Source organism: Ursus arctos, unplaced genomic scaffold, assembly GCF_023065955.2.
Source record: "Ursus arctos isolate Adak ecotype North America unplaced genomic scaffold, UrsArc2.0 scaffold_2, whole genome shotgun sequence".
NCBI lineage: Eukaryota > Metazoa > Chordata > Mammalia > Carnivora > Ursidae > Ursus > Ursus arctos.
In genome coordinates this window covers 28,797,273-28,809,877 of record NW_026622874.1, presented here as the reverse complement: position 1 = coordinate 28,809,877, position 12,605 = coordinate 28,797,273, and the positions used below count along the sequence as shown (strand labels likewise).

Sequence of the window (12,605 nt, the reverse complement as noted above, 5' to 3'; positions counted from 1 at the left end):
TGGCAAAGAGTAGCTACAACCAGCCCCTGAACCCCACAGCCCTTTCTCCCAGGCACAGCACTGGTTCCCAGGAGTCTCCCTCCATCAACTCTTTCTAGTGGGTCAGGTCTTAGGGATTTTCTTTTTCACAACCGGGGCAGGGTGACTTTGGAAGAGTTTGACCATCAGGGGAGTGCGGGTGGCTTGTGAGTTCCTCTGGACCATTTCGTATGAGCAAGCCCAGGAAGACCGTGGCCATCCTTGGTAGTTGAAGCCCCTGCCACTATCTTTCCCAGTTTGGAAAAGATTCTAGAGGGCAAATATCTTGGCTGAAGTTTCAAGTGGGTTGAGGTGTTACAAGGTGTTACTAATTCCTCCTAAACGCTGGTTTCTGAGTGGCAGGGCTGGGTAGGGGGTCACAGGGGTTTGAGGGGACAGAGAGGCAAGGGTTGAAAGTAAAATGAAGGGCTGCGTGAGGCAGGGAGGACAAGAAGGACGGAAGCACCAAGCCCCTCCCTCCCTCTCCAGATCCCAGCTTCTGCCATTGCCACAGACTAGAGCCCAGGACACCCTGGTTCCTAGAGCTGTGTCTGGAGGAGAGCGGCTTCTCAGCTTCTGCCCCTGGCCTTCACCAAGCAGGCTTGTCTCCAGGTAATCTTGATTTGGTGAGGAAATGAGAAAGGGACACATCTGGTTGTGACTGAATAACTCCACCAAAATTCCGGGCGTCCTATGGTAGAGTGGCCAGCACTAGGAAGGGTTTGGTGGCTCTGTCACGGTGTTATTTTTTTCAGCATTACATAAGGCCATCAAATCATTTCTAAATGTGTTGGGTGCCATAATGAAGTTTGGGAGTGGCCCAAAGGGTGGAAAATTACCATAACAGGCAAGAGGCCCATCAGCTGTGGGGTCCCAGCCCCTTTCTGTGCTGGGATAATTTTAGTGGCTTTATATCCCTGCCGACCTCATCCCTACAGCTGGAGTTACGTCCAGCCCTGCATTCCTCTCCAGTTTTGCACTTGTCTGAACAATCCTTCTGGAAAGGAGGATCGGTGTCGCTGGGTTGACAGAAGAAGAGTCAGCTGGGTGGGAGGGCAAGCAGCAAAGGCCACACTAGTGTCAGCTCAGGGCAAGGTTTCAAGAGGGAAACAGCGACTCCCCCTCCCTCCACCTACAAGTCCTTTGTCATCCTCTGCTCCCCTAGGAGCGTTTCAAGCACCTTCCACACAGAACAGTCAAATTGTTTCCTGTGGTTCTAAAAGAGACAGGGAGATCGAGGTTGAGATCCAGGGTTTAAGGCCTGCTGTGAACTTCTACGAACTGCTTCCCAGTGCTAGGCCCGGTCCCCTTGCCGCTGGCTTCTCAGCAGCAGACGGAGGGGGACGCCCTCAGGGGACAAGGGTTAGAAATGAGGTGGGAGGAGGGGAAGTTTTTCCTTGTTATAATGATAGATCCCGGGGACAGGGAGTGGGGGCAAGGATGGTAAACTTCCTGCAAAGCTCATCCTCCCCCATTAAGAACCTTTCCACCTAAAATGCCAACAGTTCCCCTACGGAGAACCACGAATACTCCCTGGGGTCCTTTCTGTCTCTGACAGTCCACACTTCTTGGCTTACTGCTTATAGCCGCAACCTGGGAGCACAGGGTGAGCAGACAGTGGTTTTCTGGTTGGGCTGCCCGTGTCAGCATGAAAGCAACTCATGCCAATTGGAATGACCACGTGGAACATTCTTCCCAAGTGGGGCAAGAGTCCCTAAGGACCCCTGAGAACATCTTTGTTCTCTCTCCGCTCTCTGGCTCCTCTTTTCCCCCTCTGTCCCTCCTTGCTCTTCTTTGCTATTTCTGATTCTCTTCCTCCCTTTTTCTCCCTCTTTGATTTCCCTTCTTGGTCATCTGTGTCTGTGGCGGTTTGTGGCTCTAGGGGGCTTAGCTCACCCTGCTGGAGACCCTCAGGGTCACAGAGGTTACTCGGCCCCATCTTAAGATAAGGTCTCCTCTCACTGCTGGCCGCAAGCTAGACAATGGAGTTCCTGCTGGTTCTTCCAGGCAGCTGCCCGAGGGAGGCCAGGAAGTCATAATGAAGTCCTAGAGAATCGGTTTGATTCCATGGTCTAATCACATTGAAGATATTTTGAATGAGGCCTAAGAAGTCATTCCGTTCTCCTTCCATTCCGGATGAGAAAATTTCCCCAAAGGTGGAAAGGAGATAATTTCCTTAGCAAGGAAAGTAGAGGGGAAGCAAAAAAAAAGGAGAGAAAAGTAGAGTGGCTGCAGAAGGAGAGGGAGAAGTAAGCCTCCTGCATGATGTGGAGTTTCCTTCTAAAAGCCCAGACCAAGGAGTGCCCGGCTTAGCTCCCCCGGGATCTCGGAGGGTGTGGGGTCCCTGGCGACACTTGGAAACCAGGGTGGGTGATGAGCTGTATCCACGAAGACCTCCTTACCTGAGTGAGCAAAGAGCCTCCTGGAGGTCAGCCACCACCGGGGGTCCTCGAGGGCTTCTCTGCCACAGCAAGGAGGGGAGGCTGTGCCCTGGAATCTCAGACAGGGACCTGCGGCTCCTGGTCTCTGGCCAGAGCCGCCTACCTCGGGAGGCCTTGGAAGAACGGGCAGGGCCTGGAGAGTCTCTGCTGAGCCGAATCTCTTGGGCGGAGGCCTGTCTGCTTACATGGCAGCTTCAGCTGTCTGCCCTGCACCTGCCAGCAGGGTACCTACCGTCCTGGGGAGTAGGGAATGGGAGCGAGGAGCAGGACGGGCTTGGAATGAGGGTGACGGGTGCAAAGGAACCAGTCCCCCCTCCTGTGGCCCTCCAGCTGAGGCCTACCCAGACAGGTCAGAAGTCCTAAAGTGGTGCCCAGCCTGACCTGATTCCTGCCAGACTAGACAAGAGAGGAGGGCCTGGGGTCTCTCCTTGAGGACTGACAGGTCCATGCTAGAGTTGCACCCTTACTGTATATCCCTTTCTAGAATCCTGAGTCCGCTGGAATAGAGCTAAACTGGTCTTCATCGGTGTGTTTGTGTGTGAGGGTGAGTGGGTGAACACATGGGCGGTGACATTGCCCACCCTCGGGGGCTGTGATCTCAGGGGAGACAGGAGTAAGAAGCATGAATAGACGTGAGGCCCGTGCTTCCCAGTCAAGCAGCCCTGAACTGGACATAGATGGGCCGTGTCCCCAAAGTATCTCCCACTCATAGGGGAGAAACAAAAGGCAAATTTCCATCAGAAGAAAGGGAATGCACTTTGGGTCCAGTGAGAGCAAGAGCTGCTGTTTGTCCTGGTGTAACCCCGAGACCTACAAGGCACTTAGCACGAAGTGTTATTTAATAAATTCTTGTGGGCGAGTAATAGCAAGCAAGTTGCAGGAGCCTTTGTCTCCCCGCCCGGCTGCCACTCAGGCCTGCTGACCTCTGCTCCCCAGCAACTGCTGAGGGGAGAGGGGGCGGGGGTTGAGAAGTGAGGGGAGGAGATGCCCCAGACACAGGCCTTAGTCAGAGGGGCAGAAAAGGGATGCAGGGTTTTGGGGGAACCCTGTAGGCTCTCCTTCCACGTTACTGCTTCTTTTCTTAAGCCCAGTCTCACACAGACACACACCAGCTGGTATGTTCAGCCCTAGGATGTGATGTCCTCACTTGGTCCCCAACATGCTGCCATGAACTTTCTGGTTCTAAGGCTCCTTGTGGCCGCACTGACACAACACAGAATCGAGCCAAGCTCTTTCTGGACACTGAGGCCGCCTCAAGGCGTGTGCGAGACTCGAGGAGGTGGTTCATTCCCCCGGACTGTCAAGAGTTAGGAAGCAGGGGTGAATACGAGCCGTCTTTTACGTATACATTTGGATCAAGTCAATGAGTCACCAGCCATATAAGATGAAGACAAACTGGAACAAAAGATCCCATTGAAAATCTAGAGCGCGGGGGCGGGGGGGGGGCTCAGTCGGTATGGCAGGAGACTCGATCTCAGGGTCGTGAGTTGAAGCCCCACCTTGGGGGTAGAGCTTACTTGAAAAAAAAAACCAGAGTGTGAATTTCCACCATGTGTCACAAGGATGGAAAACTAAGGTTTCCGTGCTACAGAATACCTTCTCTATGGAGCCGCCATCCTGTCCCCCTCAACGTACCTCCCGTCTGAGCAGCCTCTATGGTGGCTGGCTCCAGGAATGCAGGCCTGAGGTTGGGGATAAGGGTCACCTGGGACCAGGCCATCAAGCCGTCACCCTAAATCACCATGGATATGTTTACGTGACAACAGACGAGGCTGGGATTATCCATCTGTGTGCTGAGGGATGCGCCCCTCCTTCCTTCCACAAAGTGTATTACTGGAAACCTGAAGTCCCCTTCCCTGCCTCCCCTAAAACAGAAGGCGGGCTGAGAGCCCTTCGACAGGAAAATCCTCTGAGATCTTTCCCTTGTTTGGACTGGGGAGGGGTTTGGAGAAACACATTGTTCAGTCTAAAATAATAACCGTGGATCTGATGAGAGGTTCTGGGCAAGTGCAGTTTCGGCTGAATCATCATCCCGGTGCTTGTGTTTCTTAAAAATAAATGCCTTTGCAGAATTCTAATTATAGCCAGGAGAGCACTTGGAAGAGGTCCCTTCACGCACAAGCTCCCCCGGCTCTGGCCCTGAGACGAGCTGCTGGCCAGGAGGGAGGAGTGTTTCTGGCTGGGGCCCACAGGCAGGTGGCGGGCTGTGATAACCCAGTTCTGCCCTTCGCCAGGCCGGGAGATCGCAGCCAGTGTCGCGAGAAAAGGGTTTCCTCTTCCAGGCAGTTCACTGGGGACCTGGGTTGAACTCCTTTTCTGCCAGTATTAGCCTTTCTGCCAGTATTCTGCCGTATCCCTGGGTTCTGGATACCTGAGGGGAGAGGGGAGGGTGGGCTACAGAGGAGGGGACAACCTAGTTCCTTTTCTTTGGAAGCCCTCGAGCACTCTGTGCTTGCAGACCCACATTCAGCTTTTCCAGTAGGCAGGCTCCCCGGCAGCTTTCAGAGGTAGGATAAAGCTTCTCCTGGACGGGGTGGGAGGTGGGGGTTTCTTCCTCCTTCTTAGTTCTTAGAATGTCATCATGGTGACTTGAATTCCTGGCTTAGGACGTTGTTAAAAATATCCCATGATAAAGGTAACATAATGAAGGCCTATCAGCCACTGACACGTTAATGAGAACTTGACCCAGGTTTAATTGAGAAGCACGGGCTATTCAACGGTAGGGATTCATAGCTGAACGGACTTGATGCCTGTTCTCAGTTTGTTCGGTCTCCGAGACTGGCGTAAGGAGTAGGAACCTGCAGGATTCTTGAGCAGGCGTAGCAGAGAGAATGCCCCAGCATACAGGGGCGAGGAGTTATGCTGTGTGAGGGAGGGGAGTCAGATACTTCATGGGAGAAGTGGCGTTTCGGTTGGACCCTGAAGGGATGACAGGACATGGTGTTGGGGATTCCATGTCATGGCGCAGAGGCAGGGGCCATTGTGGTGTCATCCTTCGACGCTTGGGAGGATGCTTTGTGTGGGGAGCGGAAGGATGGGGTCTGTTTGCTTTACGGTTAAGGGCATGGGCTCTCGATTCTGGGGAGGATTTCTGGCTCCACCACTTGCTAAACATGTGGCTTTGCTTTAAGCAAGTTCCCCTAACTTTCAGTGCCTCGATTTCTTCCTCTGTAAAATGGGTAGGAACAGTATCAACCCCATCAGGTTATGGTGAAACTGAGTTAATCCCTGTACACCTCTCAGAGCAAGGCCTGGTGTGTTCTCAGTGCCAGCTAAATGAAAGCTATTAAGGGTGATTTCTCAGCACCTGGAAGACCCTGCCAGGGTGGGCAGGGGGAGTGACTGGTGGAAGTGCTAAGGAAAGGTTTAGAAAAAAGGAGGCCAAAAACTCCCAAATTAAAGTACATCTGTTTTCAAGGGAGCCAGTAGCAGACCAAAGGTAAAGATAATGGGTGAAGTTTTAGGAACACAGACACTTTGAAGAATGTGGTGAAAATTCCATTTCCTCGGGGCTGATGGGCTCCAAAGTGAGGGAGTCAGGTGAGTGGCTAGGGACAGCAGCGATCCTAGGCAAGCCCACAGCCCAGGGCCGAGCGGCTAGTGTTTGTCCTCCTCTCGAACCCCTGGACCCTGCAGCCTGTCCGCTGACTTCCCAGCAGGCGCTGTTGGTGGCGGGACTGAGGGAGAGAAAATAGGTCAGCGCAGACCTACTCCACCACCCAGGAAGCCATGTTAGGCTCGTGTCTTTCTAGCACTGTTCTCACACAGGAAGGCAGCACATTTATTAGAGTTTCAGGGAAGGAGAGGTGTGACTCGGTGTTGAGAAAGAGGCCTGGTCGGGAAGAAAGGTGCAGAAGCTGGGGTGAGCTCACTGGTGTGTGCTGCAAAGGGCCCTGGAACGGGGAGCCTCTTGGGGAGCCCGAGGAGTTGCTTGCTCTTGACAGACAATGGGAGATGTGACATAGGTCCTACGCAGGGTGCAGGGCCCCGGCAAAGAAGATGGACTCTTACAAGTGAGTCTCCAGACTTCGTGTACGGTGTGGATTCTTCTCCTGAGTGAGTTCTAGAGAACTTGCTAGGAACGTGTACTCACTCCCCAGGTGGACCTTCCTCAGGCCAACTCAACACCCACCATGACCGGCATTGGAGTTGGTGTTGTATTAGCGAGTTAACGGACGGACAGGATCCCATCAGGATCAGGTTTGGTGGCGGGTAAGGTCGGGGTGAAGCTGTGACTTAGCCGGGACTCACCAGGGTGGGAAAGTGGCCCAGCAGAGACGGTACGGGGTGTCTTACTGCTCAGGGGGCCACGCTCCAGCCACCACTTCCATAAGACAGAAGAAAGAGCGGGAAAACCCAGGAAGGGCACATGCTCCTTGTCTTTGGAAGAGGTATCTGGTCACCTCCACGTCAATCTCAGTGGCTACAACTTAGTCTTGATGCCTGGTCAGCTTCAGAGAGGCTGGGAAATGTGGTTTGTATTTTTGGCAGCTCTGTGCCTGGCTGAAAATTGGGTTTTTACTAAGGCAGAAGGGGGGAGTGGACGTGGTGGGGCAACTAACAGATTCTGCCATGCAGAGATCATTAAAAACATCAGATAAAGAAAAAAAATCATGCACTACCAATGTAATTTATATCTGGATAAGGAATATATGCCCACCTAGTTCCACCATCAGGAAAGGTAGTGGGGAAATTATATTTTAATTGCTCTAGGAAATGACCCCCCCATTTAATTCTTTTGTAAAGTGAGGAATGCGTAGGGATACTTGAAGCTTCGGCAAGTGAATTTTTTTGATTTGCTGAATTTTCTAAAAGTGGGGCACATGGAGGAGGGGAGAAGCAGATTTGCCTTTCTAACCACATTTGCCTTAGGGTGATGTTAACTTAATGGGGAGTCTACCTGAAGGAGGAAGTCCCATATTAGCTGTTTGAAAAGATGACACACTTCAAGCAGGGAAACAAAACAGAGACTCTATTTCAGGCTTTTTGAAAAAATGAACTAGAGGGGTGCCTGGGTGGCTCAGTCGGTTGGGCGTCTGCCTTCGGCTCAGGTCATGCTCCCGGAGTCCTGGGATCGAGCCCTGCGTTGGGCTCCCTGCTCGGCGGAGAGCCTGCTGCTCCCTCCGCTTGTGCTCTCTCTCTCCTTCTCTCTCTCTGTCAAATAAATAAAATCTTAAAAAATAATTCTTTTAAAAAGGAAAAAAAATTAACTAGATACAAATGGACTCTGAACCAGACTTGTCTGCAAGAGCCCTAGTTCTCTTGACGTTAGTGGGCTAAGGGCTGAGATATAAGTGTAAGTTTGAACCCTCAGGCAGAAGCGTGCTCCCTTTAGCTGCCAGCTCAAGAATGGCCCTCACAGTGGCCCCTGGGGTCCACTCTGCCAGTGGCTGTGTTGATAGGGAGTGGCTGATCTCTAGGACATGTACGGCTGGAGGACACCATCGCCCTGAAGGTCAGGAGCCTTGAGCTCTTCGATGCAGTGTGCAGGGGTCTACAAGCAAGCGAGTACGGGGACTTCCATCCTCTGTCAGCCGTATTTGTCAGCATCATCTGTGCACCCTGGGCACCATGAGCAGAGACAAGGAACGAGAGGCAGGATTCCTGACCAGTAAAGCAGGGCACATGGTCACGCTGAGAAATCAGCCTCAAGCAACAGAGGCAAGGAAGTTTAGTCAGCGAAGGTTTCTTGACCACTCTGAATGATCGGGCTCAGAGGGGATGTTCATAGGCTGTAGGGTGTTCATAGGGTGAAGAGGAAGGGAGGGAGAGGAGATGAAGGTGGGCAGAGAGAGAGAGACAGAGAATGAGAATATGTAGGGCGGTAGAACTTGTTGCCCAAATTTGAGCCTTGTGTCCTTCAGCGGCTCCCTTGACATTAGCTGGCTATTGATTTCTGGCTCTGTTAATACCAAAGGAATTGGAGCACATTCATGCCAGGGGGAAACTATTTGCTGTTAGGAAACTCTTCAAAGGATAAACCACGAAACTGTTATATTTTCATTTTGGCCTTTCTTCTTCAAACACTTAAAACAAGGTTCATGTGTAGCCTATAAATATCTTCAGTCTTCTGGTAAAAGTGGCTGAATGTGGAACTTTTGAATTCGAACTCTCTAGCCATATTGAGCCTGCTAAACTTGGTTTATAAGCTCCGTTCTCTCTTATCAGAGAAGGTAGGAGGCTGAGAAATGGAAAAACTGAGAGAAGTTGTGAGAACGCTTAGGCATAATACTTTCATATCAGGAAATCGTTGAGGAAACGTCTTTCACGAAGACAAGTGATGTGCTTTCTGATTTTCCAGCTTGAAGTACTTTCTGACATGACTTCACATAAATGCTTATTAGTACTTTGGAAAATGTATTTAGGGAGAAGAGAGGATTTGCCACGGAATGATTTTCCACATTGACATGCTTTTTCAGATGAGTTGTAAAGGGTTCGCCCCGATGTTATGCACTGAGGCCTGGAAGAGTAATCCTCTATCAAAGATAGCCGAGCATCTCTCTGTGTGAATCTGGCACCTGAGAGGTCTTGTAGTTGCTGGGTTTCCCCCAGGGCACAAGCACCAGGAAGCCAAGGTTTCAAGGAGAGTCTGGCTGAGGTTTTTAGTTCCACGGTACTACGTGTGATTTGTTTTTGAGACCCTTTCCAGGTTTACAGATACCTGGGTTTCAGAAGTTAAGAGTGTGACTGAATGCAGGTTCGAGCTGGACAAACTCATTCGGCAACCTGTGTTTTTTTTCAACTCTACATTGAAAAGCCTGTGAAAATGTTCCCTACATCCCTTTAAAGTGGACTTGAGAACACAAGGTCAAGCTGGGGACCAAGGCTGGAGGTGGGGGGGCTGGGAGCAAGCATCTGAAGGGTCAAGAGAATGAAGTCGAGTTCTCTGAATCAAATACTAAGTGATCTTTCTCTATCCCAACCCCCTCCCCCACCACCTTCCTTTGACCCTTAGGCCTGCACTGCCTGAAAAGAAGGTGGCTGACCTCAGCACGCTGAATGAGGTGGGCTACCAAATCCGAATTTAGGCAAGCCATATCAGCCGGCAAGAGGGCTTCCGTGGTGCTTCTCTCTGCACTTTACCCCAGCATCTTCAGGAGGAACTGCAACTATTTATTGAGAACCTGTGGATTTTATTTTTAAGGATTCACTTGGACACGGAATCTGAGTGGGTGGTAACAACTAATGTTGAAATTCACCAAGGGGCCACCACGAAAAGGCTGAAGTAAGAAACCCCACTGGGGTTGGACTGTCCCCCTCACTACAGATAGAAAGGGTAATACGTAACTGTAGTTTTCTATCTTCCCATTGACCTACTTTTGTTTACTTGCTTTTGAACATGATGCCTCCTCACCAGTAGTAAATATTACTGAAACCCTCCCTCCCACTTTTGATATAGTAAGGTAACTCAGCCAGTATTAATGTCTTTTTTCAGCAATAACAGAGGCAAAGATTGGTGGGATTTTTTTTTAAGCAGTCAATATTACCTCAGCATCTTGACATCAGATATGCAAACTTAATGGTGTTTTTTTTTTTTTTAATTCTATTTGTATTGTTTCCCCAATATTTCCAATGGGGATCTCCATAAAGTTTGGACTTTTTTCCTGGTGCACACGTAATAGGATTTAAGGTATTATATCAAGTGTTTTACTAAAAAGCACTGAAATTCTTCTGGCAATACGGGAAACTATTTTCAGGACCTTGGAGTTACTTCTTTCTTAATCTTTCTTAAAGCATTCACTGACAGCGGTTTTTGTTCTTTCAAAACAAAAAGCACGTTCAGAAGGTAGTCTGTGTTCTGTCACTAACATTTAAACTTTGCAAACTCCAGCAAAAAAAGCACAAGAGGTCTTGGCAGTGTGACACAAATTTAGCAGTATTGCAATTACCTCTGACAATCACAAACTCAGAAAGGCAGAGGCCAGGAGTGAACCAGTCTTCAGAGTCTTGAGAACCAGATAACCTTTCTGTTCACATTTCATCTGATTTTTTAACTCTGAGTCAGGCCTTGATTCTGAAGGACTCACTGTTGTCAGAGAGGTGTTCTGATGTCTTATATTAAGACCAGATGTGGCACGGTGTGATCACCTTCCAGTCCCTTGCTTTTAAGGACCACTTCATGACATTTAGGAATTGCTATTGGAAAATGCGGTGAATTAGAGAAGCAGAACCTTTTTTTAAATGGAAAAGTCTTCAGGTAAGAAAATGGAAAAGTCTAAGGTGTTCCACCTTAGAGCGTGATGGAGTCCATGAAGGAGTGTGAATACCTGTGTGGCTTCTGACTGCAGACCGCACAGAGGAGCTCTACCTGCCACGTCTGTACGTTATCCACGTCACGAGTATGCTTGTTTCATCTGTTATTGCTCAGTGGTCGTGCTGACTCATGAGACCAACTTGCATGTAAGTGATGTCTTCTAGTCAACAGAAGTGTTATTTCAGTTGTCAGGGCTTCCTCTCTGGCTCTCTTTGCCTGAAGGTGAGTTTAGAAAGGGGAGCAGAAAAATAATCTGCTCACTGAGATTCTTTACCAATATAACCACTGAAGGTGACGTCCTCCCTTGGCCACGTGCGCAGGAGCTCACTTTATGCCAGAACTCAATGGCGTTCATGGAAAGTGGTATTTTCTTGAAAAAGAAGGAAGTGTAGTGTCCTTTACATGAAAAGGACCAAACATCTCAATTAGATTAAAATACAGAAGTTAAAACTTCTGAATTTAATCACTTTCTTTAACAATAGTATTATCCGTTCAAGATGTATCTTTGTATCTTTTCGTAAGGCAAACTCATTTGGAGCCTCACGGCCACATGGACTGAAATATTTGAATTAGTCAATTCATTCTTGTTCTAAAACACTACTGATTTAGCTTTCTCTATGAAAAACAATATATATGTATCTTATGTTTGTCAATCTGAAACTTTAAGTCTCTAATAAGTATACAACTTAAAACACTGCGGTCATTCTAAGAGCTTGGAATAGGATTTTCCAAGTATTACTTAAGTACTGTCCCATCCAAAACATAGAATGTCATTAGCTGCACGGCCTCTTGTTCCCACACAGAAGGGTAAGAGAATAGGAACACGGACTGTTCTAATATGCTGACGTATAAGCCTTAAAACTGCCCGCTGGTTTGGTGATTCAATTAGTAACCTGATTTTTTTTCCACTCACTTCTTGATTTTAAGATTCAGTCCCCCAGAGCAAGGGTTAGTCACAGAAACATGAAAAGTAATTTAAAATGCCTATGGAATTATGTTGATTTCTAAAAGATTTGAGAAAGGCACCAAACTCTTAAATTCTAGTGCAGAAATTTAATTAAAATGATATTAAGGCAAAAACAGAACCAAACCATGACATGATTTACCCGCCCCCCCAAACTGATGTTAAAACTGGCTATTATTCAAAAGATAAAACTATGAGATGATCTGAATCTAGTTTCTAAAGTTATTAATGCAAGAGAAATTTTATGCTTAAGCCATTATGGGGGATATATGCAAAGTTTAAATGGATGACAGAAATCTTGATTTTAGACTCCATGTTGTGCTGTTTTGAGTACACTTTATTTCAGAAAGTGATATTTAGTATTTTCTATACACTTTGAAATCATGAGCATTTCACTTTTTCTAAGTCAATTATTTCATAAGGATTTTATTAATAGATATTGGTAAATAGAACTTTGGAAATCTTACTTCTGTATTCTTACTATACCCGAGGCTTTTGTAAGCTATAGTTTTATGTACAACCTTGTACAGTTTTTTTGACACATAATTCAGAATCTTGTTTATTCTCTTGGACTTTGTTCTGGCCAATACATTTTTTTTTAAAACTTTAAGGAAAACTGTGATTGTTTTAGTGGGTATTTTTCTAAGTAAAGGCAAACTTGTATAATGGTATTTTAGAGAATGCCAGATAAGTGCATGTTTCAAGTTAATGTTTTTCTCATCACTTGTATGTTTATACACAGCATGGGACTTTAATAAAACCATCCTGGAAACTTAAGGATTGTTTTTCTTCCAAAAATGTAAGACGGTGTGATTTATTTTTTTCTTGCCCTTTTACTACATACTTGTCCTAGTAAATGCATTTATCCCTCCCTCATCCTTGTCTTCTTCCACAATTCAGACTCTGTACTCAGCACTCTTCTGTTTTG

The 12,605-nt window shown here is 47.9% G+C and overlaps 1 protein-coding gene across 8 annotated transcripts in view; it reads left to right on the top strand.

Annotated features, from left to right (window-relative positions):
- The window catches only part of VASH2 (vasohibin 2), a 38,629-nt gene extending 26,154 nt beyond the window's left edge, over nucleotides 1-12,475 (top strand). For 5 of the 8 annotated variants that reach the window (XM_044387828.3, XM_044387830.3, XM_044387827.3 and 2 more), the window contains 2 exons: nucleotides 508-630; nucleotides 9,415-12,475. In XM_044387828.3, the coding sequence (XP_044243763.1) occupies nucleotides 508-630; nucleotides 9,415-9,487 (196 nt within the window). In that variant the 3' untranslated portion in view covers nucleotides 9,488-12,475. Of the gene's footprint in view, nucleotides 1-507; nucleotides 631-6,559 lie in introns of all 8 variants that reach the window. The other 3 variants (XM_044387831.3, XM_026509128.4, XM_044387826.3) reach the window with 2 other exon arrangements.
- Nucleotides 12,476-12,605: the final 130 nt, after the last annotated feature.